The 25,609-nt window shown below is 34.8% G+C and overlaps 1 protein-coding gene across 3 annotated transcripts in view; it reads left to right on the forward strand.

Annotated features, from left to right (window-relative positions):
* Positions 1–25,215, forward strand: part of ARMC3 (armadillo repeat containing 3) — a 146,714-nt gene extending 121,499 nt beyond the window's left edge. For 2 of the 3 annotated variants that reach the window (XM_052000803.1, XM_052000805.1), the window contains 4 exons: positions 15,740–15,790; positions 18,498–18,695; positions 20,711–20,873; positions 24,362–25,215. In XM_052000803.1, coding sequence (XP_051856763.1) covers positions 15,740–15,790; positions 18,498–18,695; positions 20,711–20,873; positions 24,362–24,571 — 622 coding nt within the window. In that variant the 3' untranslated portion in view covers positions 24,572–25,215. The remainder of the gene's footprint in view (positions 1–15,739; positions 15,791–18,497; positions 18,696–20,710; positions 20,874–24,361) is intronic. The other variant, XM_052000804.1, reaches the window with a different exon arrangement.
* Positions 25,216–25,609: the final 394 nt, after the last annotated feature.

Here is a 25,609-nt window from a genome sequence, read left to right on the forward strand (position 1 = left end):
TAAGAAACCAAATGGAGTTTTTGTGCATTGTGTGCAATCAACAAACATAATTACAAACAGATCTTGATTTCTCTGTTCTTTGCAATCAGTTGTGTTTTATGAAGATGTGGTCCATTATAGAGAATCACTTGAGAAAGACTGGTGAAAGACTGAATATTCCTTTTCATTATTTTCTTCTTTTACTTAATATCCAATTGTTTTCTACCAACTTCATCTATTAAATTATCCTGGAAAGGAAGATGTGGCTCATTTGGGTTTCATGTTTTAGACTAGTTTTGTCTTGCGCTGTTTTCCACTGTGATATTGTGTTTGTAACCTGCTCCCTCTCCATGTTGCTTTACAAATCAGTTTACATTCTAAACCTTTAGGTCTGCTCTTGTTTGTCATCTTTCTCTACTTGATAAGGAGATCACACATTTGCTAGATTCCTTTGGTCTTCGTTTAGTGATTGCTTTGTAGGAAGTTGATAATCAAGGTTAATAGCTTTATCTTTTTTATTTCATTCCCCAATTTTCAGAATCAATTGTTCAATAAGTTATGTTGGAGCTATACAGTTATTCTAGTCATTTTCTTCTCTTATTCTCCTCTAATTTGAATTTGACTCTGAATTTCATATAAATCACTCATGCTTTTTTAACATCACATTAATAACAACAACAACAACAAAAACAAAAACAACCCAGATTGTTTCTGTTCAGATACAATCCATTTTGCCTTTTTATAAATTTGTTTGGAACTAACAATGTTCAGAATCTTCCAGTTGCCTTAGGGAAAAGGACATTGTGTATGAAAAGAGACTTTGGAAGAATGTACAAGCTTCTTAAAAATCTCTTTAATTTTCCAATCTGAGCTATATTTTCCAACATTCTTGTTCATTCTTCCCCACACTCACTCAATAAAATTTTCCAGATATATTATAAGATTCCAAATTTAGAGGCTGAAGGATTATCATAGATCAAAGAATAATAGACCAACTCCCTCATTCACAAATGAAGAGACTAGGGCTTTAAGAAGGTTAACTAGCTAACCCAAGATGATGCAAGTAGTATGGAGCAGAAGCATAATTTGAACCAAGATCTTCACTGACTGTGAAAGCCAGTGTTCCTTCCACTACATCATCCTGCTTCCATGATATTCTGGTTTGGATTATATGACTGGAGAGTTCTGTACCTTTTCATCCTTTGCAATAGCTGTTAATCCGTAAGATATAATTTTATGATTTTTTGATTGTGTGAATTGTATGACAATTCCAACTGAGATGACTAAATGTCCTATGAAATTGACATTTGGAATGGAATGGAACATGACACCTTGTTTGATTCTCCTAGAACCATCTTTTCACTTATTTGCAGTTTCCTTTTGTCTTTTTTCTTCACGTGTCGTAAGATTATCACAGGTTTATAGAATTTTAGAGTTGAAAGGAAACAAAGTCCAATGCATATTCAAGGAAAAGGATCACACTGCAACATACCCTACAAGTAGTCATCCTTCCTCTGTTCCAAGATCTCAAAATAAGGGGAGACCCAAAACCCATGACTTCCCAAAGCAGCTCATTACATTTTGGGATAGCTTTGTTGGAAATTTTTCATTATGAAGTCTAAATTTACGTCTTTATAACTCCTAGTCATTGCTTCTGGTTCCTCCCTTTATAGCCAAACAAAACGAAGCTAGTTAATTTTTTTTCACTTCATAAAAAAACCTAAAGAAAGCTATATATATAGTGTTTCACATAAGTCTTCTGTTTTTCAGACAATAGTGATGTAGTTTAATTCTTCTAGTGGTTTGTCATTTCGTTATTAGCATCTAATATCAAGTTTTATAGATTAATTCAAATTTTTATATATATTCTAAAATTTGGAGTGTTTAACATCCTCTTTTCCTCTTTTGTGCCATTCTTACCAAAATCACACTACTGAATCAGAAGGAGGCCATATAGGACTGAAGGTCAATTTTTATTTTTCTCTTTTATAGATTATAGTGACCAAATAATTCATCACCTAGTGGCTTATCTACTGGTGATGTACTTAATTTAAGTAGGCTATCCTTCAGACAGCAGAATTGGTCTCTTACTTAGTCTGAAAACTTTTTCTGCCAGAGTATATGTTTCATGGGTCTATATAGCATTCCAGAACACAAGGTCACCTCCAGGCCACAAAAAGGAGAACTTTGTTGAAGAAACTTTGTATTTATTCCCCATCGTAATTCATCTTACTTACCTGTTGTTCCAGCTTAAGGAGCTCATTTTCTATCTTGATTCTGTAATTCATTCAACATTTTAGTTAATACTTAAAGGCATTGGACCAAGATAGCAGAGTAAAAGCAAAGACTTACCCGAGTTCTCCCAAATTCCCCCAAAACAACTTTGAAATAATGCCTCTGGAAGGGAATAGCTAATAAAAGGACAAGATGACATAATAGGAAAGAGCTGTCTCACTTGGGTGAGAGTCATAGGTTGACAGTCACTTTCTCCTTGAAGTCTTATTCTACTTCACTCATAAATCCTCCCTTGTTGGGTATTATGTTCTGAGTAGTGACATAATTCGTTACTTTCTGAGAGCTGTCTACAAGAGAAGCCCCCAAAAATATAATAGCTGTTACGCTTTTAGATGGTTGAGAATTCTTTCAGATGTGATTTAGATAACTGAAATATCCCTATTATTTACTACAGCTTATATCTGCACTAACTTTATGATCTGTCTTAGAAAAATATCATCTGTACCCTCCATCTTTCCAGGTGGTCTATAGATAGCAGAAATTTATCTCTTTTTATCATCAGCTAAATATCTCCACCATGTTATCAACTAGTATTGTAAAAGATATTTTGAATAATGTATTATTCATCATTCATTCATTATCAATGATTAGCCATGAATAATTTAATCACAAAGTCTCAGTGACATCTATGAAGTTATACTTTTTATATCTATCTGTTAGATAATGTATCTAATAGCCATAAAGTGCTTTTCATTTTATATATTATATATGAAGCACAAGGTTATTATCTTGTAATAAACATATTCTGTTGATTTATTATATAGTTTTTTAATGCTATAAATATTATACCTTGTTCTCTTCCTGGTTATTTTTTCTTGTGAATTACTTATTACTCCTTTCATATATAGTCTTTCTATGTTATCAATGTAATACCTTCCTTAGTATTTGGTTATATTGTTTAAGTGTATTTATCTCTATTTTGAGCTTAAATCTTTTTTGATTATATTGACAATTCTCTAACCAAATAGATTCCTCTCATGAGGAATAATCCATTTATATCCAGGGACGACTACTTTTAAGCTATGGTCCAAGAAACCAAATTCTGTTCTTCAAAACCCACTATGGAAGCAAATATATCAATGTTCCATAGCCTTATTTTTCTTTGAAAGTCTTAAGCTTCAATTCTAAGTAGTATGAAATATACTCTTAACCTAGGCCACTGAATAATTCAATTTTCTACCCAGAAATACAATTTTCTACCCAGGAGAGATTTTGCAAGTTTGTCATGGTAATTCCATTCCTATCACATACTTGTTGAGAGGTCATAAAACATTTTTAAAAACATGCTAGTGAAGTGGCAGCATGATTTAGCAACATGATTTAGTAAAAAGAACACTGATTGAAAGCCAGAATTCTTGAGTTCTAATCCTGGCTCTTCTGCTAACTAGCTCTATGACCTTGGGCAGTTAGCTATACCCCTGGGCCATCAGTTACTTTTGAATAAATTAGTACTTAAAGTCTCTCAATTCTAAAACATTTTTTGACAATTCAAATATTTCTTCCACAATTTTATATGACAGTAGATATCAGAAAATGTGAGAATTATATGAAATATCCATTTCAGGCTTTGAACTACATTCACATTTCTGGTTTTAATTACATGATTAATTAAATAGATTTTTTGATAAGAAAACAAGATAAAAATGAATAAATACAGTTTCTTCACTATTTATTTATTGGATGTGACAGCAAGAACCTAAATGTACTGATATGCAAAATTCTAATGTAGATGACTCAGCATTACATAGATTAGCATAACTTACTCCACATAAAGATGTCTTGACCAATATAATTTTGTAATACTGTCATTAATACACTATAGCCTGTTTCCCTCTTAAATTGGGGAATTTGCAGATGGTAAGATAGTTTAAGTATAGTAAATTTGTCACTGTATCTTGCTTTGGTGCTTGCTATCTTCCTTCTGACCTTCATTAAGAAATTTTTATCCATATCCTTTTCCAGCACTTTTGTTGTTCAGTCATTTCAATCGTGAAATAATACTACTTGGGGTTTTCTTGGAAAGTGAACTGAGGCAAACAAGTGACTTCAGGTTCTTACAGATAGTAAGTGTCTGAGGTCAAATTTGAAGTCAGGTCTTCTGGACTCCAGATCTGTCTACTGTATCCCCTAGCTGCCCCTCTATCAGTAGAGGGAAGATTTAATATTCTCCTGTAACAATATAGTAGCTGTATAGTGCAGTGGATAGAGCACTAGACTTGGAATCAGGAAGTTTCCTCTTTATAAGTTCAAATCAAGCTTCAGATACTTAATAAAGCTGTATGGCAAGAGCCAGGAAAACTCCAAATGGAGTCAAGAGTGAAACAAATGAACAGCAACAACAAAATAACGACATAATCTCTATTTATTTTTACCTTGATTCACATATTCTCCAACACATTATCATAATGCCACTAGTTTGAATTTTTTTCAGCTTTAAGTGTTTGCACATTCTTTCTTTAGCTTCTGGTGAAAGCCACTGATTGCTTCTTGCTCCTGATAACAGTTCTGAATTATTGTTGGTGATTTATACCTCTCTTCTAATGGAGGCAACTTAACAATGAAAAATGTATCAAAATGAGAGAATTAGGGGTTCTTTGATTGGTTATGTGGATTTGTCAAATTCTGTCTTTGCTGGTCTTTTTGTACATATTCTGTATAAAGGATCTTTACTAATATGATTTCAACTACCATCTCTATTTGGAAAACCTCCAGTTTTCTATCTCCAATAGTGCCTTCTCTCACAAGCTTCAGCTCCATGCTTCTAACTGTGTGGTCATTTCCTCCTGTGTAGCTTACTCAAATTCAACAGGCCTAAAACAGAAATAAACAAAACCACTTTCCCTCCTGGCCTCCCTCTTTTTATTAATGCTATTCACTTAGCCAGAATGTAATCTTCCTTTCTCCCTTACCTTTTACAGGAGACCAACCACCAGATCATTTATCCTTTTCCTTTACACTTTTCTTTTACAGTATCTCCAGAATTCCCCCAATACATTTTGTGCCCACTGCTACCGCCATCATTCAAGCCCTTCTTACCCTCAAGCCTAGATTATTTAAGCAGGCCCTGACCGGACATGTAGCTAACACTCTGCTCCCACCAATCTGCTCTGCCAAATTAATCTTACTGAAAAACTTTATATAAAGTAAGCGGCTTACTCAAAACCTTCAAAGATTTCTCGCTGACTTAAGTGGGATTCTTGACTTTTTTTGTGCATGCCTCCCTTTGGCAGCTGTCTAGATGTTTTAAGTGTATAAAATAAAATGCATAGAATTACAAAGGAAACCAATTATGTTGAAATACAGTAATCTATTTTTTAAATTAAGTCCATTATGGCCAGGTTTAGAACTCTAGGGACTATACATATAGCCTTCAATGCCATTCAATCCTTCCATCCTACCTTTCAGTTAATGCCTAATATATAGTCATATATCCATCCTCCATTCCAGCAAATGTCCTTCTGAAATAATAGTTCTTGGGTTTTTCTATATGCCTGTTTACATATGACTCTTCCCCCTTCATGCTCTAGCTATTCAAATCCTACCTATCTCTGAAGCTCACTTCAGATATCATCTCTTCCATTAATCCTTTTTTGAGAAGATTTATTAGAAATGATCTCCCCTTCATCTATACTCTTAGAGCACTTGCCAGTACCACCCTTTTGATATCATATACTTCCTTGTGTGGCTATTTTTTGTTTTGATATATATTTTTATGTTCTCCATAGTGCCTTGTCCATAATAGACACTCAATAAATTTGGCTGGTGACAATTAAAGAAAGCAATAGATCAAAATGGTTACAATTATAGTTTGGATCCTGATAAACGAAAATTTACAAAAATAATTTCTTTGAGCTATTATATTTCTAAATTTAAATCTTCCTTACATACTCGGGTATTTTTACTGGCAAGATCTATTCAAGAGGGCAAAAGGATAGTGTTCTTTAATCATAGATTGATTTCTTCCTGAGAAATTAATTTAAAAGATAAGGTTTAAACATTTTAAATAATAGCTATTTTTAGTTTTGAAATCATTATTAATATAATTGGATGGCTTGCTTTGGAACCTAACCCAATAGTAATAATTTTATTTATAGCTGTAGGAAACTTGGATTTATGAATTCTGATAAATTATCTTTCTTTTCATGAGATAATAAAATATTGCCTCAAAAAGATTCACATTTCTCTGAACTAGAGATCTTTGAGCCTCATAATCTTTTTCTATTTCCACATGCAATGAATTCAGTGAGATTTGTGCCCACTTATATGTGTCTATAAGTCAATTATATAAATTAGCCTTTTTAATTTTCCTTAAAAGCTATTTGTTCATCCTAGAAATTTGGTATACTAACCTTTTACAAGTTATATAATATGATTTGCAGAATTGAACTTTTAAAATTAAATATTTTATTTATTTATGGGTTATGCCCCTCTTTTAAAAATAAAATATTTTTCTAGTTCTATTTTTTTCAAAATATTGTTGACTTATAACGTTTGACTTGTCGTTTTTGTGGGTCAGGCTTCCAGTGAAATAAAGCTTCCTCATCCCCAATACAGGATTCATTCTGATTGATTCAGCTGATATTTATTTAAATGTATTTTGTACATAGTAGTTGGGGATTGAGTCATAGATTTTATGACTGTTTATCTCAAAACAGACTTAGAAAAATTCAGTTTGGGAAAAGGGTAAAGAAAGATATTCCACCAAAGCTTGCTATCTCTATTCATGGAAATGTCATGAAAGACAAGAAGAAATTATTGTCTATAAATATTGGTAAGCATGGAAAAGGACTAAGTCAAATGAAAAGTATAAAGTTTAAGTGACAATATAGTCTTTGCATCTGTGTACTTTATAATCTAGTATGTGGATAAGATATATGTAAATTATATAACCATGATGCCTAATATTAAATGAAAAGTTTATGCATTGGGATAGAACAAATATAAGGTAAGACCCAAGTGTAAAGTCATTACTAGCCAGGAAATCAAAGAAGATTTCATGGAAGGGCAAAACATGAAAGAATGGTTCTTGTTGGGAATACAATATGTAACTTTACTTTACCTTTGGTAGACCTCTTCTCATGAGAGGATGATAGTGATTCAAGAAGACTGAGAGGCAGTTGCTGTTCTCTGACCTCCCCACTGAAAGGCTATTGGGTTGTCTGACCTCTCTCCTCTTCCCTCTGCCTCCAATTTATTTTCCCAGTTCACAAGCAACACCTAGTCAGTAAAGGCTGTTTTGAAACGCCTTCAGATGTTCACAGCTGTGGAGGCTCTCGGAGAATTGACCTGCCCTTTAGTGCAGTTAGGCAGGGCCCTTAATAGTTCTTCATAGAATAATAGATTTTTAAGCTGGAAGGGGCTACAGGATCATTGAGTTCAATCCATTCACAATGAGGTGTATAGGCAGAAAGTGCCTTGGTCAAGGACAGAAAGAGAATAAGATGAACCCGTGTCCTGCTCCTGAGGGCAGACTGTTTTAGAAAGCTACAGCCAAGACTAGCCTAGCCTCCCAATAATATAAACAACAGATCATGCAAACATGATTTCCTATTTCATTCTGTTACACACTGGCAAATAGTTTTTATATGACATAATTTGGCACGATGACTAACATACATCCATCAACTGCTTTGAAAAGAATTAAGGAAAAAAAATTAAAGAAGCTGAAAGAAGCTGGATTTTTTTAAGCAACTAGTTTCAACAGATTTTTTTTTCATTTTTTTACCTGGTCATTTTACTATCATAAAAAAAAATCATAATAAATGAACACATTCATACATACAAATATATATGCACACATATACACACAAGTACAAGAACAAAAACCAATCACAAGCATTTACTAAGTACTTATACCTCAAAGAAAATGAAACAGTTCCTGTTCTCAAGGAGCTTACAATCCAACAGAGGATACAACATGCATATAAATATATACAAGATACATATACAGTAAATACAAGGTAACCTTATAGATAAAGGAACCAGTAGGGAGAGGGGACAAGGATCCTATCAGGGATTTTTTTTAATGTTTTAATATTTTTTTCTCCAGTTACATATAAATGTTTTTACATTTGTTTTTAAAACTTTGAGTTTCAAATTCTTTTCGTCCCTCCCATTAAGAAGGCACATATGGAGTTTTACAAAACATTGCCAATAGATCTCCAACAACAGTAAATAACCCTCAAGAAAAAAAAAAATTAAGGTATGCTTTAGTCTATATTCAGACATAATCAATTCTTTCTTTGGGTATGGATAGTATTTTTCATGTTAAGTCCTTCGGAATAGTCTTAGATCGTTGTATTGCTAAGAATAGCAAAGTCATTCACAGCTGATTATCCTATTACTTTGCTATTGTTATATATACACAGTACATTTCTGTAGTGATCTTGTTCTTCTTTAAAATATAATGGTTCTCTCTGGGAGAAGGTAGGTTTCTCTGGGGAGGTTTTCTGGAGGCAGCCTTAGTTTCAGTTGAAAGTAATAATCACCCAAAACACAGCCAGGTGATAAAAGTTCAGATCTTTTATTGTCTCTAATATAGCCTGGTTAGCTATCTCTCTGCTTGCTTCCAAGAGCTCCCTCCAAATGTCTCCAAATCCAAAGGTTTTGTCCTTCAGCCTCTGCCTCTGCTTTCTTCAGCCTCTAGCCAGCACAAAGATGGAATGAATGTCTTGTCTCCTTCACTTGGGGCTCGGCTAGCTTTCTGGTGAGCCTTTCAGACCTGCTTGATATCAGTGGGGGAAGTGCAGGAGCCCAGCCACCAACCACAGTGGTGTGAGATGAAGATGAATCTGGTTGTGCTTCTGAGAGAGCCTTCTCAATCTTCTGCTGAACTCTCGACTCATAGCTTCTTCCTCTCAAAACTCTTCTTCCGCCACCAAACAGCTAAGTGGAAAATTATTCCAATGAATCACTCTTCACTGGCTTATATATGACTCTTCTGAGAGAATGGGATTATGGGTTTCTCCCATAGTGCTTTCTGGCCCTAAGAGCTTCAAGGGAGGTGTGAATTCACAAAGTTACACAGTTAACTTTGTGAACTCCAATGAGTAAAGATGTGAACACAAGCATTGTATCAATTAGTTCTACTTAGTACCTTGTTTCAGGTTCTGACCCAAAACATCTTCTTGTAAGATCAGTTCAATAATCTGTCAACTCTAATGAGTTAGCAATTTGTAAAGATTCCAACACATTTCACTTTGCTTGAGCTCATGGAGGACTTTCCAGGTTTTTCTGATAGTATCCTGCTTATCATTTTTTATAAAACAACAATATTGTACTATAATGATATACCACTATTTATTCAGCCATTCCTCATTGATGGACATCCCTTCAGTTTCAGAGATTCCAAGAGACAAAAGTGAAGAGGGAGAGATTGGTAGGCATGTATGATAGGACTGGAAAATAAGAGTAATGAAGTTGTCTTTAAATGTCAAACAAATGACTTTATATTTAATCCTAAGAGAGGAGTGGGAAGGAGATCTGTGACATAGCCACAGACTTGCATGGTAGGAAAATCTCTATGGGAGATAGATTGTAGTGAGGGCAAAGTTGAACCAGAATAACCACTTAGGAGGCTATTGCAATAATCCAGGTGAGACATAACAGCCCTATGCTGACTATATGAGAGAACAAAAGGGGACATGTGTGAGAGATGCTATGGAAATAGAAATAACAAGATTTGACAACAAACTGGATACAGTGAGTTTGAAGACAACACCATTGTGAGGCTGTGCACCTAGATGACCAGAAGGCTCATGGTGTTCCAAGCAATAGTGGGAAGCTAAGAAGTAGTATATTTGAAAAACAAATGAATTCTATTTTGGAATTGTGAAGTTTGATGCCTACCAGTCATCCAATGTAAAATATCTTCACTTAAAGCTAATTCTGAAGGCAGTAAGATACCCACTATATTCATGCCCCTCCATTCTTTCTCTCAGATATAATAGGTTTCCTATGCCTCTTCATGAGATGTACTACCCCCACTTTACCCTTTTTCTGGTACAATGTCCTTTCCACATCTAGTTTCTAGAACAAGGTATACATGTATTCTTTATACATCTATATAATCGAAATATAGTTCCCAAGATTAATCTTTACCTTTTTAGATTTCTCTTGAGTTCTATATTTGTAGATCAAACTTTTTGTTAAGTTCTGGCTTTTTCATCAGAAATAGATGAAATTCGCTTACTTCGTTGAATGTCCATCTTCTTTCCTGGAAAAAGATGCTCATTCTCGCTGGGTAAGTTATTTTTGGCTGCATACCAAGTTCCTTAGCCTTTCGGAATATCATATTCCAGGCCCTTCAATCTTTTAATGTGGATGCTGCCAGATCCTGGGTGATCCTTATTGTGGCTCCTTGATACTTGAATTGGGTTTTTCTAGCCGCTTGCAATATTTTTTCCTTCGTCTGAGGGTTCTGGCATTTGGCCACTATATTCCTTGGTGTTTTGATTTTAGGATCCCTTTCAGTGGGTGATCGATGAATCCTTTCAACATTTATTTTTTTCCTCTGTTCCTATGACTTCTGGTAAGTTCTCTTTGATAATTTCCTGGAAAATAGTGTCCAGGCTCTTTTTTTCATCATGTTTTTCTGGAAGTCCAATGATTCTCAGATTGTCTCTCCTGGATCTGTTTTCCAGGTCTGTTGTCTTCCCCAGAAGGTATTGCACATTCTTTTCCATTGTTTGATTTTTTTGGATTTGCTTGACGGAATTTCAATTCCAATTGTTCAATTCTGATTTTCAGTGAAGTATTTTCTTCACTCACTTTTTAAAAATCTTTTTTCTAATTGTCCAATTGAGTTCTTTTGTTCTGTGGAATTTTTTTCCATTTCGCCAATTTTGTTTTCCAGTTCACCAATCCTATTTTTCAAGGATTTTACTTCTTTATCCACTCTCTCTTTAACTGACTTCTCCAGGCTCTTTTGCCAAGCCTCCCTCTCCTTTTCCCAAGCTTCCCTCTCCTTTTGCAAAGCCTCCCTCTTCTTTTCCCATTTTTCTTCTAGCTCCCTTGTGAGAGCCTTTTTAATTACTTCTATGAGGTTCATCTGTGCTGAGGAACAGATGATCTCCTCCTTTGGGGATTCACCTGGGGACTGTCTGTTTTTAGTCTCCTCAGGATTTAGAGTCTGCTCTCTATCTGTATAGAAGCTGTCAAGGGTTAAAGTCCTCTTCAGTTTCTTGCTCATTCTGTCTAATAATCAAAGACAAACTATCAAAGAAAAACAGAAAAAACTGGATTCTTTCCTTGGGGGAGGGGCTGGGTGTGTTACCGAGCTTCCTCTACAGACTGCGGGGGGCAGCAGTGAGGCACTAGCAGGACTGTGCTGCGCCTGCGCTCTGAGATCCCAGAGCGTGCTGAGTCACTGTGGTGGGGGGGGGGGGGGGGGGAGGAAGGGGAGACGGCCAGGTCCCGAGAGACTCCAGCTGTTTGGGGTTGTATTCTTCAGCCCCAGTGTTTTTAGCTTCTCTGCTGGGCTGCTGACTTGCTGCCGGAGCAAAGTATCCAGTCCTGTAGCAAAGCTCTCCCCGCAGAGATGGCTGTGATCACTCCCCACCCCCTCTCCAGTCTGCTCCCGTGCTCTCACTGCCACTGCCCGCCACCTGCACCCGATCTAAAACCGCCCCAGCCCTCCAGTAAAGACAGACCTTTCTTGGCGAATCTCAAGGATGGCTTCTCTTGGTAACTATTTGTGGGTTTTTTTTCAGTCAAGCATTAATTCAGAGGCTTGTAATGAAATGGATAGTGAGAGAAAGCGTGGAGCTTACACAGCTGTGTGCCTCCTCTCTGCCATCTTAACCGGAAGACCAATGTAAAATATCTTAATTGATAGTTGGTGATGGGATCACAACTCAGGAGAGAGACAAGAGCTGAATATAGAATCTAGGAGAGAATATAGACAAAAAACAAACAAACAAACAAACAAACAAACAAAAAAAAAACAGGTTCAGAGCTTGAGAAGGGGTATCCACAGTTAGTGCAGATATACTTGTACATACTGGTAGGGATAATTGATGCCAGATAACAATGTTCAGGCACCTAGAAGTAAAGATTTTTTTGGAGATAAGTCAAGACAAAGGAGACTGTGGTTCACATCTCCCAAGGATATTTTATATCCCTTGTAGATTCATAGGCTATTTGTATTGGGAAGGATCTTAAGAAACTGTCAAGATAAAAGAACAAACCTAATAAGACCTCAAAGTTGGACTCCACGTCTCCTGACTACTAAACCATTGCCCTTTACCCTATAGCACAAGAGTTCCATTAGTTTTGAACAACGTTGATAGACATCCTCAATAATCCATTATCTGTTCTAATTGAGAACCATCTCAGATCATAGGAAATCTAAAAGAGTAAATGGGGGGACGGAATGCTCCTCCTCAAACCCATCCAGATACCTTTAAACAATGATTTCTAAACAAATTTTAGGGCATCAAAACTCACAGAAAAACAAATTTCTATCCCAGGACAACATGGAAAGCCTATGTCACCAGGGTGAGAGTAGATCCCAGTCATGTGGGGCTGTGCCAGCACAGACCAGGTACCAGCAATCCAAGAGTGGACCTCAGGGTGACTAAATCAGTGGCAGTAAAGATGATTTCCACATTTCTCAGCATTGATAACTGAGGACAGCTCTGAGGCTGGCTGGAAAGATTTGTTGCTCTTGGATGAGAGTAGAGACAGTGTGAAATATCTCCTTGGAAAAAAAACAACTGACCTGGAAAATAGATCCAGGAGAGATAATTTTAAAGTAATTTTAAAATTATCACCTGAAAGTGATCAAAAAAAGTGACATCATCTTTCAAGAAATCATCAAGGGAAACTGTCTTGGTGTTCTAGAATCAGAGGATAATATAGAAATTGAAATAATCTATCCATCACCACCTGAAAGAGAAAATTCTCAGTAATGTTATAGCCAAATTACAGAACTTCCAGGTCGACAAGAAAATTTTGGAAGTATCCAGAAAAAAATAATCCAAAGATTGTAGGGTCCCAGTCAGAATAATATAAGATTTAGCAGTTTCTACATTAAAGGAAAGAGGGGCTTGGGATATGTATTCTGGAGGGCAAAGAAGATCGAATCACAACTAAGAATCACCTACCTCATTAAAACTCATTAAAATCCTTCAGGGAGAAAATGGATATTCAGTGAAATAAGAGGACTTTCAAGCATTCATGATGAAAATACCAAAGCTAAAAAGAAATTTCAAAAACAGTAATGAAGAGAAGCATTAAAGAAAAAAAAATTACAAGGAACTTAAGGTTAAATATTCCTATCTGAGAAGATGTACTTGTACCTCATTAGAGCTTGTTCATATATCGTCAGAAGGCAAGGCACAGGTGTGTGTTGAATGTGAGGGGATAATATCAAAAAAAAGTGAGAAAAATGTACCAAAGGGGGTGAAAGGAAGAAGTAAAATGGAGTAAATTATCTCAAGATTCAAGAAATGGCTTTTCATAGGGGAGGGGGGAAAGAGGGAGGTAAGGGAGAATGAATGAACCTTACTGTCATCAGAACTGGCTCAAAAATGGAATCAGTGAATTGGGTATAGAAATCTTTTTGGCTATAGAATAGTAGGAGGGGAAGGAGATAAAAGGAGGTGATAAAAGGCAGGGCATGATGGGGGAGGGATTGTCAGAAGCAAAATATTTTTGAGGACAAGATGAGAGAGAATAAAATGGGGGAAATAGAAATTGTGAAAAAAAATTGAAGCAAGTTTCTCTGATTAAGGTCTCATTTTTGAAACATGTAGAGAACTGAGTCAAATTTATAAAAAGAAGAGCCATTCCTCAAGTGCCATTCCCCAGTTTATAAATGATTAAAAGATAAAAAATAGTTTTCAAATGAAGTATTTCATAGCTGATTATAGCTATATGAAAAATACTCTGATTTAATATTGATTGGAGAAACACAAAAACAATCCTGAAGTACTGCATACTACTACATACCTATTAGATTGGCTAATAGAACATAAAAGGAAAATGAGACATTAATACACTGTTGGTGAAGTTATTAATGGATTTAACCATTCTATAGAGCACAAAGGAATTAAAAAAATCATACTATTTGATCTAGCAATACCATTACTAGGTTTATATTCCCAAAGAGATAAAAAAAAAAATACCCATATGTTCAGAAAATGTTTATAGCAGCTCTTTTCTGGTGGCAAAGAATTGGAAATTGAGAAGATATCCATCAACTGGAAATGGCTGGATAAATTGAGGGATGTAATTATGATGGAATACTATTGTGCTATAAGAATGATGAAGATGCTCTCAGAAAAACCTGGAAAGATTTCCATGAGGTAATTCCAAAGCTAAATGTACTGGGTACAAAGTAACAATAATGCAAGATAATTAGCTGTGAACAACCTATTCTCAGTGATACAGTGGATCCAAGATAAAAATGCTATCTATACCAAGAGAAAAAAAACTAATAAGGTCTGAGTGCATATTGAAACATACTTTGTTTTTTACTTTCTTCATTATTATGAAAATGTTTTGCATGACTATACATGTTTAACCTATAAATTAAATTGCCTTCTCAATGAGGGGAGATTATTTTTACATGTAACTGTTGAAAATAAAATACTAAAAAAATAAAAAACACTACCTCAATCACACCACTTCAGTCTTCCTTATTACTATTGTTGTTCAGTCATTTCAGTCACGTCTGACTCTTGTTCTCTTGGCAAAGATGCTGGAGGAGTTTGTCATTTCTTTCTCCAGCTCATTTTATAGGTGAAGAAACTGAGACAGAATAAAGTGCCTTGCCCCGGCTCATATAGCTAGTAAGTGTCAGAGGCCAGATTTAAACTCTGGAAGATGAGTCTTCTTGATTCCAAGCCCAGTGCTCCTTGCACTGACCCAACCTCAATAAGGGTTTGGCAACTAGTATGAATTTTTTTTTTTTTAGTTTAATGCAGCTTTCATAATTGAAACATGTTTGGGCATATATAGTTGAGTGTGAAATTGTAATGGGAAGCAGTAAATGAGATAATGTGAGATTAAACATTGGTTTCTCGTGGATGATAAAACTGAGCATCAAGAGTTGGTTTATTTCTACCAATGAGTTCCTCCTTTCTAACTGTTCTTTTCTCCAACTAAAGATTAAATTCACTTGAAAAATAAGACATATGGCTTGGAACTTGCAATTTTGGCTAAACTTTAAGGTCACATAAAGCTTGAAAAACTATGTACAAAATATAAAAATTATTATAATAATAATAAATGAGCATATTTGGAAGACTATAAATCCACATTTGATTCTCAGTTCTGCATCGGACTCAAGTCACTAACCCCCAGAATTGAGAACACCCTAAGACCAAAGTAAGGCTGCATATTTCTGATAGGAACCACATGATCCTTTCTTCTCTGTCTTGCAAAGACACACACTGGGTTTCCCCATACTTTTCTCGTCTGATGCCCTAACTTGTGGTTTTCCTTTCATTTCCAAACATAGAGACCATCAGGAGCAAAGGCTCACAAGTAGGAGAACACAGAGCATATTCAGGTAATGAGTAAATGTATTTGACTGGAATGTAGATCATGTAAAATGTTGAGAAAGTAACAGGAGTTCAGGCTGGCAAGATGGGATAGCCTGGATTGTGCTTTGATGGTTGGCAAAATAATCTAAATGAGACAGGAGCGAATGAGCCTTCTTGAGCAGGGAGATGAAAAATTCACTTGTGTGAGCGTGTTTTTGTGTGTTTGTATATGTGTGTTTATTCTGGGAACTATATGAAAGGTAGTTTGGAAGGGAAAGAGATTGGAAGTAACAAATCAGATTAGGAAGCTGTTGTGGCAATACAGGCAGATGGTAATGTTTTAGAGAAATGGGAGTGGAAATAAAGAGGGAAAAATATGAATGTAAAAGGTATTTTAGAAGAATTAACAGAATTTTTCAATTCATTGAATATGGAGAAGTGATGAGAAAGAGAAGAGTCAAAGACAAAGCCACGGTAGGTGATCTTGTAGGTAGGTGATCTTGTAGATAAAGTCATATACACGGAATCAGGAACATCTGGGTTTAAATGATCATTGTCACACAGATACTTTTCACTTCTTCCAATCTCAGTTACAGATGAGGAATAAAGTGCTTTGGAAACCTTTAAAGCACTCTAGAAATGCTATTATTATTGAGTCAGGTAAAGCAGATATTGGTACCACCAGCAGAAATGACTTTCACGAAGAATAAGTTTAGTAAAAAAGATCAGTACGCTAAACGTGGAGCCTGTAATGCCAATGAAAATAAACAGGTGAAAATGTCTTTTAAGGAAGGTTTGGAAAGATAGATTTGAAAAACAGATATGAGAGTCATTTTCATAGACATGATGGTTAACATTGGGGGAATAAATGAGATTGCCAAAGAAAAGAGTAATGAGAGAAAAGAGCATCAAAAAAAGACTTGAGTAACACCAAGAAATAGGAAAAGGAGACAAGGATAGAATGTCAGTCACCTTTATTATTCAGAGAACTTTTTGGCATTTTAATTTAGCTCATCAACTAAAAATGCCCAAATTTATTCCATGTAGATGTGAGGCAGATCCAGATCTTAGAAAATCTCTGCCTCTCTAGGCCTAATAAAAACTATTTTCTTAATCTTTATGGCACATAGCTAAAGATAATCATTAACTTTTTTTGTTGCTCCAGAATGAAAGCTCTTAACCCTGGATCCATGGATATCCAAGAGGCCTATGGATAAATTTCAGGGTAGTCTGTGAACTGAGAGGGGAAAAAATTAAATTTTTTTTTTTTACTTCTCTAACTGAAAAACATTATCCTAAGAAGGAATCCATAGGCTTCACAAGAAAGCCTCTGCTCTACAATAAAAGCAATTTAAATATTATAGTTCATTTTATGAATATATATATATATACACATATATTTAGAGAAATGTATATATTAAAATGTAAATACAAAAGAAAACATAATTTATATTTAATTAATTTGTATATAGCTTGTAAAACAATTTAAATTTATACTTTTAACTTAAATTATTTTTGCTTTACAAAACTATTCACTTCAGCTTTCTTTAAATATGATCTCTTTGATTGCATTGGTTTAGCAATTATTAAAATGACTGAAAGAGAACTTAAGGTAAAGATCTACTTAAAGCCAAAGGGTTAAGAACTGTTATTTGAGATTCAATTAAAAAATGTAGACAAAGAATCTATTAAGAGTCATAGAATTTTAGAGCTGGAAAGATACCTTATAAATCACCCATAGAAATTCAGAATTTAGCTGAGAAAGATGGAATAACTTGCTCAAGGTCACACAATGAACTAGTAGGATTAGGACCCAACTACAAAGTTAATTGATGGGGGAAATATTTATTAATAATTTTGAAGAACATATTTGTATCTTATCATTAGTTATTATTTATTTAACTAATCTTTTATGTTTCTTATACTTTTATTATAGTTAGAAGCCTAAGTAAGCAAAGGTACAGTTTTCAAAGCTAAGAATCAATTCTGGCTGTGGTGAAAACTGGAAAGTAATTGAAATTTTTCTCCATTCTGTCTTTTCCTCCTTTCTTCCCAATACTTCTCTTAACACCACACCGAAATCATGTCTCAAGGCGTCCTTGACTAGCCCAGATTCTACTTGGAAGGATTTGAGAAACTAATTTACATTAAGTTGAAAGCAATAAATAATATTTTGTGTGTTACTCTCATGATATTTGTATTTCAGCAGAGGAACATGCATTACTATGTGAATTACAAAAGGTGTAAACCCAGGCATCTGTGACACATAGGTCTTGGAAGGAGTTGGAGAAGTCTTTCTGACCTTCTTCAATACCATACTTGGAATTGCACCTTTTGTAATTTAATCTGACTTGTTACTGGTCTAGATGCTTAAAAGCACTATGAAAAGAAAGGCAGACACATACAAGTCTTCTACATAATTATAGTCTTTCAAATTTGTTATTCTACTGTAGAATACAGACTGTATGTGGAGAGGCAATTTTATAATTCTGAGAGCTGAGATTTGAAATATTTAATTTTACTATTAAGGCTTTACTTGGTACAGTTTCTTGAATTTGGGTTTTTTCTTCTAAATTTTGGGGCGATCTGATTTTATTTTACTTCTTTTACTAACCTGTAAGTTTTCCTGTGTGCAGGGATCAAATAATTTCTCATATTTTATCCACACTGCCACACATACATAATAAGCATTGAGTATTTGCTGAATTTAATTTAATTCATTTTTCCCCAAAGAAAGGGAAAAGGAAAGAAAGAAGAAGAAAAAAACAAGGAGGAAGAGGAAGCAGCAGCTTTAGCCAAAATTGTAGAATCCAGCGCTGACAAAGAATGGTGTCTTCCTAGTGACAATGATTTTTGCAATTATATTACTGAGGTATCCAAAACAATTCTGCCTATAACTGATCTCAAGGCACAGATTGAAGCACTTGCAAAGTAAGTTTTTTTTTTTTTTAAACTTAATGTTTGTACAATTGGTTAGGGGAAACAATTGTACAAATATGTTAAGCTCACTGTATTCTCTTACATGGATCATTTCTGCCCATACAGAAGTATTTCTCACTAGGAAACTCCTATTTAACTTTGGACCTAAGTGTACTAAATTTATTTCTTAAAGTGGTTTGCATTTTTGTTAACCATAGTTAAATCTACTTCAATGACTTCATTAGAGATCTTGATTTGATTCTACTAATGGGGAGTATAGAATTAATAATACTCCTTATAGAAAAAAGCAATTGTGGGTCACTGAGGCTGAGACTACTAACTAGAACATGGTTCTACAAAGATATATTTTGTATGAAAGAGACATGATAGGTTAAAAAGAGGTAGCATTTTCCAATATGATGGTATACTTTTTGGGATGTGGAATGCAGCAGAACTGTAACTAGGATTGTAGATAGAACAAGCAGTATGCCGTATTTAGGGTCTGTAGAGCCCTCATTTGAGAAATGGGATGAACACACTAGCTGGTGGCTCTGAATTCTTGGTGGCTACTAAGGAAGGCTCCAACCTTCTCCATCATTTAGTAGCATCCTATTTGTACCAATTATTCTTGATGACAACCAATCAATGCAAAGACTTATTAGCTGTCTACTACATGCCAAATATTGGTAATATGAAAAGAAAAATGAACCAATTTTTTCACTTCAAAGCATTAACATTAAATTAAGGGAAAAGTAAAAATACAAGTAATATAAAAGGAAATAAAATCTACTAAATCATGTAATGTAATAAATATAATATGATATGATATAAGTTCCTTGAGAATTGAGATTGTCTTACTGCTTAATTTGTTTCCCTAGTACCCAGCTAGTGCCAGTAATATGGTTTGTATTTAATAAATTCTTGTTTGACTGAGTAAACCATTAATTGAGCAAACCATAAATTAGGAAAAAGGGGAAAGGTGGGAAAAAGATAGACTTTTTCTATCATATATCCAAAAAATAATTAACCCCTTTGCTATTAGAGAAACATCTGAGAACTTCTTCAGGCTCTGAGATAAAAAAAAAAGGGAACTGGAGCAAGAGAGTGAACTGAGTGAACATAGAGATGCTAGAAAAATGGAAGAAATCAGTTGACACCAGACCATTCCCTGAACCCTAATAGCAGTGAATAAGACAGTGCTAATTGGCCTATAACTATTCTTTTGCTAACCAGACTTCAATATTAGTCCTCCATCCTTCATGTGCCTTTTAACAAATTGTGTTTGACTTAATACTCTTGTAATTCTGACTTGCCTGGAAGGGGACTTGAAAGGCCCCAAAAGAAAGATCCTTACCAAAGAGATATATGTGAACCAAATTCAGATATTCCTCAGTTTTACCTGGGTGGAGGTAAAAAACAAGCCATTATTGAGAATTCTGCATAATTGAATCCTGTCCATGTGAGCTCAGAGATGTAGTTTGAGGCCAGATTGTGTGTGTGTGTGTGTGTGTGTGTAAATAGATACCTCTAGAAAAATACTTCTACCTTGTCTCAAGTTCTTGAAAGAAGAAACTTTGAATTAGATTCAGGATTACAGGTTAATCACTCAAATGTTTTAAAAATTAATGTTGTTATCATACTGTATCATGTAACATAATATCAAACATAATATTATCATCATTTTACAAATCTTTACATGGTCTTGAATTCATTTTTGATTTTATATGTGATCGTATGGAACTGATTTTTGTCTGGGTTTCTAACAATTGAGAAGTTATTAATTTTCAAAATGCTTCTTTCACATTTAATGAATTAAGTAGAATTTTGCCATGTCTGGATGGTCTGCAGGCATTCCATTGTTGTATTAATTAACTTAATGTTAAACCTACTTAGTCATTAAACAATTTTTAAAAATCATAGGGAATTTTTAATGTAAAATGTCATTTCTATTTGTATACATATAATTATGCTATAAAAGATCATCAGTAAGATCTCTAACACTGATTTATTTTCTCTCAACTTAAAAGCTTTGTGGCAGGAAAAATGGGTGGTCCAATTTCAAAAAAGTTGCTGCATGAATTCAAGTGGGAACTTCATATAAGCGAAGTAAAATTTCAACTAAAATCCAATATTATACCTATAGGATATATCAAGAAAGGAACCTTCTACCACCGAGCTCTACTTTTCAAGGTTTGTTGAGATGTCTAACTCATAAATATCATTGGAATGACTGCGAAAAAAAAGAATGAGGTCATGGCAAAATTTAGAGCACAGTAGCTTTGGATTCATCATGTAATAATAATTTGTGTTACCCAAGCCAAGCCAAATGACATCATAATGTTGGGTGCTGAAATCTTTCACACCATACAACAGGAAGCAAACATACTTCCTTTCATTTCTGTTGCTTGTGGCCTGAACTACAGGCCTTTGCACAAGTGGCATGGATATCTCCTTTCACCTGGGCACTTGGTTCTTGATTGTCTTTAAGCCATTCCATGTGGTTCCCCATCTGTATCTCAAACCTCTACCTCCCTAATCCCTGAAAAAAGAGAGCATTCTCACTACATCAGAGGTAGCCTGGCATTTTCTCAACCCCCTTCCCCCCCAACAAAGTCATTTAATCTTACTCATTTTATGGTCTCAGCTAGTCAGCACAAACTGAGGTGAAGGGTCTGGCAATTATCTGGATAATTCAGGCAGTAAAATCAGCCTTTGCTTCAGTTAGCAAGTTAATTAAGACAAAGAGGGTGTTTTTTTTTTTTTTCCCCTTCAAAAAAGCCCTGGTAATTGTTGCTGTAAGGACCTGTAGCTATAGAGTTGCTATGTGAGGGGAAAAAAAGGTTTTTTTGTGAAAATTTCTGAAACTGATTCATGTCATCTCTGAGCCCAGTTTTTTAAAAGGAAATACGCATTAATAATTTACTCACAAAAGGCATTTTCTTCCAAGCTAAAGATGAAGGTCTGTATACTTTTTTTTCCAAATGTTTAGTACCTTCTTAAAAAGATAAATGAAGAAAATACTCAAAGCATAGCTCACTTTTTCTAAAAAAAAGGATTTAATTATCTTGTTTACTCTCATTAGTTGTTGCTTCTTGACATTTCACTAACATATGGATGCATTGGGGAATTATGGGATCATCTGGATCCTGGTCCCCAATTGCTCTCTGCACCTTCCTTAATCTTAGATGTTTATTGAAGAGCACTTTATCCAGAGTTACTGCAATTAATAAAGCTTATTATAATTTCTCCCTTTCATCAATTTCTACTTTGTGCTTTTAATTGAAATGCTCTTGGAACATAATTGTATTGGGGGGGGGAGATAAAAAGACAAAGGGGTGAGGAGTAGGACGATCAAGTAACTGAAAGGTCATGCTTAGGGGATCTATAGATAGGATTGAGAATTGAGAGGAGTCCTAGAAATGATCTTGCCCAGACTTCTCATTTTACAGAGAAGGAAACTAAGAAAGTTAAGTGGTTCATCCAAGCATGTAACACTTGTGTCCAACCTGGGGCAGAGCATCCCAAACTCAAATTGGTCTGATCAGTCACAGTTGGGCACACTGGAACTTGACTTCAACATAGTGATGCTGTTTTGGTTGTCCTCAAACACGGAGAACCACCACCAAAGCAGGAACTGGAAAGTCTGTCTCAGTTGAAAGCTTACTGGAATCATCCTTACTCCCTGTGACCTTGGGCTTTAACTGTAGGCAATGCTTATTGCAATGTGTTTGTGTACTAGGTGCTTTTAACAAATATTTCATTTAATCCTCACAATATCCCTGCAAAGACAAGGGTAGTGTTAATCCCATTTTACAGTTGCAAGCAGAGACACTTGCCCAGGGTCACACAGCTAGTGTCAAAGGCTGAATTTGCACTCAGGTCTTTCTAATTCTGGCCCTAGTGCTTTATTTATTGTACCACCATCTGCCTATGAAAACCTAAAGTACCATCCAGGTGGAATGGTATAAGGTCCTTTGGTTTGCCCATGATTACACACGCAATAAGTAACAGAGCAAGCATTCAGCCTCAAATCTCCAGAACCACCATGTTCTTTCCACTCAAAAGGAAAGAGTTGTTGTAGCTTGATTCAGGGGAAAGGGTAGGTCAGGAATCAGAGAGCCTGCCATTTACAACCATGTCATAAGAAAATTACTTATAGCCTCAGTTTCTCTTCTATGAGATGAAAGAGTGAGACTAAACAAATTTTAAGGGCCCTTCCAGTTTGAGATCTATGATCCTATGATCTCCCAAGGTTGAATCTTATAGGAAGGAGGGAGGAAAAGAAGCAGCTTGACAGGAGCAAATCAGAACTACCAGTCTCTTGGTCTTGTGTTCATTGATATTTTTGTTAACAGTATTGGTTTTAAAGAACACAGACATAGTAGAATTGTTGTTGATTTTAAGGAAGAAAAATACATGAGGAAGACACACATGATAGAGGCTTCATATAAGATAGGGATAAGGGACTACTCCAGTAGCTGCATTAATAAAAGGGAACTTTTCTGTCAAAGTGGCTTGCCATCTTCGCTGAGTCGAGAGGAAAATTGAACACAGATCTCCTTGGCTATATCATGCTGCTAAAAATCTACCATCTTTCTCATGCTATGTATTAAGCCACTATTTTGCTAATAATATTTGTTGAGATTCCAATAGCAAAAAATGTAGCTACTTTTGAGACATTAAAATTTTTAGCAAATCCAAAAAATTATAGTATCTAAGCATTAAAAATAATTTACCACTTTTTAAATGTTGTGAGGAATCAAAGAAATTGCTATTAAAACTTGGAGCAATTCCTATTTCTTAGAACTACTGTTTAGATAAGTCTCTGCCTTATATAAATTTTCAGTTCAAGTCTGGATATAACATATGAGAAATATATGGGCTTGAAAAAAAAAAAAACTAACTTAACATTCTAGAGTTAATGATCTTCCAAGACTCCTTAGGTCAGAATTAGCCAAAGGAGGATAATTTTGAGGTAGCTTCCCAGGAGCTGCAGTAAGATGTTCAAGGGCAGAGAATGTTTAGATCAAAGAATTAGGGGCATCTAAATGGTGCAGTGGATAGAGTACCAGCCCTGAAGTCAGGAGGACCTGAGTTCAAATATAACCTTATAACACTCATAACCAATGTGACCTTGGGCAAGTCACTCAATCTATGTGTGTATATATATGTGTGTGTGTGTGTGTGTATATATATATATATATACGCATATATATATATCTATATAATGTGTGTGTGTGTGTGTGTATATATATATATGTATATCAAAGAATTATCCAAGAATCAGTCATCCTAAAACAGTCTCACTGTTTTAATAAAATTGACTCCCTATAACTTTCAGAATCAAATTTAAAACCACCTGTTTAGAATTTAAAGCTCTTCATCCCTTCACTCTTTTTCATCATCATTCCAGTCTTTGTGAAATTAATTTTTTTAAAAAAAAACATTCCAGCAAAGGTATTTGTGTCATATAGAATTTTTCAAAAAATTATCAAAATTAACTTGTTCCTACATTATGGCAAGTTAGCTCTTCTCCTTCACCAATGCTGTGGATGAACTAGTTTGCCAATATCAATCCAATATCAATTAAGTATGCTGAGTTGTTTTTTAAACAACTAATGGTCTCGGCTCCCAATTCTGTTGCCTCCCTCTTATTTTATGGCTGTTTTCTTTCATAGGCTTTAGCTGACAAAATTGGGATTGGTGCCACTTTAGTCCGAGGAGAATACAACAGAGCTTGGAATGAAGTTAAATTAGTTGAAGAATCATATAAAGGCGTAACTGGATTGCTACCTCGTCCTGAAGAATTTATTATTGACCTAATGTTTGAGCCCGGTGCTCTGTTGAAGACAAGAAGTCAAGAGGCGGAGTTCTATAAATTTCTTTAATCCAAATTGTCACAATGTTTGACATATATTCCCTGTGAAACATAAATATAGTTTTCCTTTGTTTCATTAAAGCAACAGAATTTTCCTCTGGTCTCAAAATGTTAAGGAACCTAATTCAACTTTTAGTTTGTACTTCTGATTATAGGCCATTAGCCACAAGTTCATAAACTTTGCATTGTTTTATGTTTTTTCTCTCTTCTCTAAATTACATGTTTTGTTATCACTTAACCTAGTTCTCTGGTTTATTCCCCCTCTCTCAGAAAAGTATCTGTCATTCTGTATTCATGTCCAAATGATCTCAGCCATTGTAGCAAGTATGATAATAATGCCTCATTAAGCATCCTTAATATTGTTACTATTCTATACCTAGAATGCCTCACAAACACTTTGGATTAAATCAGTCTAGTTGTTTTTTAATAGTCTTTGGCTCACTACCATTGAGAATTTCACTATAGTTTTATCTTGTAGGTATATTTTGTGGTGTTTCCTTTTCAAGAAAAAAAATAATCATTTTAAGAGGCTATCTACTATGATCATAGTTGAAAGTTATTCAAGGTACTGAAACTGTTGTTTGTTTCCAGAAAATAAGTTTTTGTTGTTCTAACCGTATTAGCTTAGAAATAAAATTTTCTTTGATCACAAAAGCAATTTTCTGATTTATTTTAACACTGATAAAAACATATTTAGTTACTAAATTTCTAAGTTCTCATTGAGAAATAGGAATATAATAGAATGTATATTATGTTTGTTTAAATGAAAAATTAAGATGCAATTATATTTTTTAAATGATAAGTCAGAATGTAATTCCACATATTAAATAGCAATATCCAACCCCAAGATATAAGCATTTCAGAATAAAAAAATTCTTACTGTAGATATAGATTAGATAATTAATATCAAAAATTAAGACTAAGATTGTAATTTTCTTTTCCAAAGAAAGCAAACCACTATCATTTTGTCACATTCCATGAAAAACCAAAGCATAGTTATACAGGATACATATCTTACATTGATATGTATGTAGCAAAAACAAAACAA

Source organism: Antechinus flavipes, chromosome 5 (assembly GCF_016432865.1).
Source record: "Antechinus flavipes isolate AdamAnt ecotype Samford, QLD, Australia chromosome 5, AdamAnt_v2, whole genome shotgun sequence".
Taxonomy (NCBI): Eukaryota; Metazoa; Chordata; class Mammalia; order Dasyuromorphia; family Dasyuridae; genus Antechinus; species Antechinus flavipes.